At 64.4% G+C, this 3,451-nt stretch overlaps 1 protein-coding gene across 1 annotated transcript in view; it reads left to right on the top strand.

The window, feature by feature from the left end:
* The window catches only part of HID1 (HID1 domain containing), a 21,063-nt gene extending 18,110 nt beyond the window's left edge, over window positions 1-2,953 (top strand). Inside the window, exons 15-19 of the mRNA XM_010856492.1 lie at window positions 37-171; window positions 715-795; window positions 1,381-1,472; window positions 1,610-1,768; window positions 1,982-2,953. Coding sequence (XP_010854794.1) covers window positions 37-171; window positions 715-795; window positions 1,381-1,472; window positions 1,610-1,768; window positions 1,982-2,045 — 531 coding nt within the window. The 3' untranslated portion in view covers window positions 2,046-2,953. The remainder of the gene's footprint in view (window positions 1-36; window positions 172-714; window positions 796-1,380; window positions 1,473-1,609; window positions 1,769-1,981) is intronic.
* The last annotated feature ends 498 nt before the right edge of the window (window positions 2,954-3,451 follow it).

The raw sequence follows: 3,451 nt of genomic DNA, 5'->3' as shown, positions 1-3,451 counted from the left end.
CTGTGCAGAGGTGTTCGAGAAGGGACGCTGGGGCAGGAGTCCTTACTGCCCCCCCAACCCCTAGGCATTGACAAGCTGACGGAGAAATCCCAGGTGTCGGAGGATGGCACTCTGCGGTCTCTGGAGTCTGCGCCCCAGCAGAGCTCAGTAGAGGACAGCCCAGCCACGGAGGTGGGCCCCGGGGAACTCCGGGCGGGGGGCGAGGCTGGGCGTTTTCCTTTCCTCCTTGGTCTCTGAAATGCAGGCCAGGCCAGGGCACCCTGGGGTCCCCTGCCGCAGGGGGCTGGGCACCTGGTGCTCAGGGCATCTGGGTTGGCACTGCTGACTCTCTGCCCTGGGGGTGGGGGGCTGTCTTTCACAGACCCCTCCCTGGTTTATTGGTCATGGGCTCAAGCCCTTGGCCTTCAGCCTCCTCATCCATCAGCCTTATCAAGGCTGGGCTGGCCTTTACCCCGTCTGCCCAGTCAGCCCCTGGCCCTAAACCTGTCACCAGGCTGGGCTGGGTCGGGCAGGGCCTGGGGCCCAGGGCAAAGGGTGCTGGGCTGGGCCATCCCCTCCTTTGGGAGAGGGTCCCCTCCCCCCAGCATGGGCCAGGGCAGAGACCTCCTTGCCCTCCAGGTCCCAGGCTGTGGGGGGGACGCTTCGAGGACCTGATGGGCTGCCCTCCCCCCGCCTCTCCCACCATCCCTCACTTTGTTCCTTCTCGGGGACCAGGAGCCCAGCCAGGCTTGGCGGGAGCAGCGGCGACTGTCCAGTGCGTCGGCCAGTGGGCAGTGGAGCCCGACGTCGGAGTGGGTGAGGGTGGGGCAGATGGCATAAGGTGTGTGGGGAGGGGTGTAGTCGGGGGCTCCTGGCTCAGGAAGGGCTTGGATGGGAATGCGTCCAATTCCAGGGACTGGCCTGGGGTCAGGTTTGGGGTCAGTCCTGTCTCGTGACCTTGGCCTCTCTGGCTTGGTTGCTTCCTCTGTCTACACTGTCCAGAGTTGGTTCCCCAGCAGGGTTAAGGTACAGCTGTCCACAGCCCTTTCTCAATAAATCACCCTTTCCAGTTTCCTTCTTTGCATCACTTGCTCACTCCCTAGTTTGTTTCCTGACCTCACCACTAATTGTGTTTGCACGGGGATACTAAATGTCCCAGCCTCATCACTCTATCGTGAGGATCAAAGGCACGGTACGTGGCACACGCTCCATGAGAGGCCGCAGCCCCTGCACGAATAGCAGTCCCTATTCACAGGCCCTGCCTGGTTGCCAGGCCCTTGCTGTGATGAGCCAGGGTGCTTTCTGCCTTGGGGAGCTCCTGGTTCCAGGCCAGGGGTCGAGTCTGTGCCAGAGCCTCTGGGGGACTGCTTTGCCAGCCGGGAACCCTGGTTCCTCCCCCAGATCCTCTCCTGGAAGTCGAAGCTGCCGCTGCAAACCATCATGAGGCTGCTGCAGGTGCTGGTTCCCCAGGTGGAGAAGATCTGCATTGACAAGTGAGGCTGGGGGCATGGCCGGGCCGGTGGGCTCTGGGGCCAGCCCAGGCTGGGGCTGGGGCTGGGAGCATGGGCGAGCCCCCTGCTCCCCTTGACCTTCAGAGTGGGCACACTGGAGACTCCCGTCTTGCTGGCAGGGGCCTGACGGACGAGTCGGAGATCCTGCGGTTCCTGCAGCACGGCACCCTGGTGGGGCTGCTGCCTGTGCCCCACCCCATCCTCATCCGCAAGTACCAGGCCAACTCGGGCACGGCCATGTGGTTCCGCACCTACATGTGGGGCGTCATCTACCTGAGGTGGGCTCCTCGGGGCTTCTGGGGGTCTGCTGTCCCCGCTGAGAGTCGGCCTCAGCTAGTGGGGTTGATGTCAAGACTGTCCACCGGGGTGGTCTTGTCTGGTGGGGGCGGGCACCCACTGCCTGGGGCGGTGGGAGGAGGACAGCCCAGTTCCTCCCCAGTCTGTTCCTCAAGGCCGCCCGGCCCCCAGGTGACCGTAGACCCGCTCCGCAGGAATGTGGACCCACCTGTCTGGTACGACACAGACGTGAAGCTGTTTGAGATCCAGCGGGTGTGAAGATGGAAGCCTGCAAGGGGCAGGGGCCAGGGGAGGGCGGGGACCCGGGGTCCCCAGTGCTGACCCCTGATCCCCTGTTCTGAGCTTTAAATGACCCCAATCAGGGCTGGGTGCTTGAGTGGCCGAGTCCTGGGTGGCAGGCCCCAGAGGCCCCCTGTGGCTGGGTTGGTGGGGACCCACCCTGCCCCTCGCCTGCAGGCTGGACTCGCCGGAACTTTCTCTCTCTGGGGCTGCAGCCCCCGCCCCACGCCCAGAGCTCCCACCTCTGTCTGGCTGCCCTTCAGGACCCGTTTCTAAGCTGACCCTCAGTGCCCGCCTGGCTCCTGGGCTGCCCAGTCCTGGAGGGCACCAGGCTGCTGTGCCTAATGGGCTGCCCACAAGGAAGTCTTGGGCCATCGTTCCTGGAGGCACCTGCAAGGGTGGGGGGAGCCTTTCCAGGCCTCCTACCCCGAAACCACCTGGTCCAGGCCCCGCCCGCTGCCAGGAGCCCGGGAAGAAGGGAGGCCAGGATGCTCACGGAGGGGACTGGGGACAGATGGACGCCAGGAGCCAGACTGGAGGACCTCACGCGTGTTAGGGTCTGGAGTGGGGGGTTGAGGGTCTCCTGTTGTATTTTTCCAGGTCAAGGGATGTAGCCTGCCTGGCTCTTACACAGAAACGGGGGTGAGGGGATGGGGGTGGGGAAGCCGCCGTTCAGCCCGCCCTCCCTCCCTTTTCCCACCGCCTGGATGTTTCGGGGAGAGGAGTTACCGGGAGGCCACCCGTCCCTCCTGGTTCTGGCTTCTTGGTCTCCCTCACCCCGCCTGTGTCTGTACAATCTTTGCTCTGTACAATCGGCCTCTTGACATAATAAAACCCCCCTCTCCAGGCCCTGCATCCTTGTGCTTGGAGGGGAGACAGGGTGTTCAGTCCATGGCTCTTGTTTTCAGGGACACTGGGGCTTCGCCTGCCAGAGTCAGGCCCAGAGGGCCCTCAGCACACCACCAGTATCCTTCATTTTCTTGGGTGAGGAAGTGGAGGGTTGGGCTTCCCTTGCCGTGGTGCCCTCAGAGAAAGAGTTCACACAGGAGAGGCGAAGGGTCTGCCTCCCAACCTCCTGTGTGGCCCCTAGGGGCTCTGCTGGGGCTCTAGCCCTGTGCTCACCAGCACCCAGCTTTGCGGGGTACAAGCCGGGCTGCAGGGGCGGAGCTGCCCTCCCCAGGCCCCACCCCCGGCCTCACCCCGGGCACAGCTCACTGTTTGCACTGGCTTCAGGGAGATGGACGGGCTAGGAATGCCCGCCCTCCCCGCCCAAAGACTCAGAGGACCCGGCAGCTGGGGAAAGTCCCCCAGGGCTGTGTTGTGGGGAAGACAGGGGCTGGCGAGGGGTGGGGGGATGTGGAAGGCCCAGCCTCTCTCTTCCCCTC

The sequence above is a fragment of the Bison bison genome, unplaced genomic scaffold (assembly GCF_000754665.1).
Source record: "Bison bison bison isolate TAMUID 2011002044 unplaced genomic scaffold, Bison_UMD1.0 scf7180017864371, whole genome shotgun sequence".
Classification (NCBI taxonomy): Eukaryota; Metazoa; Chordata; class Mammalia; order Artiodactyla; family Bovidae; genus Bison; species Bison bison.
This window is presented reverse-complemented; position numbering and strand designations above follow the sequence as displayed.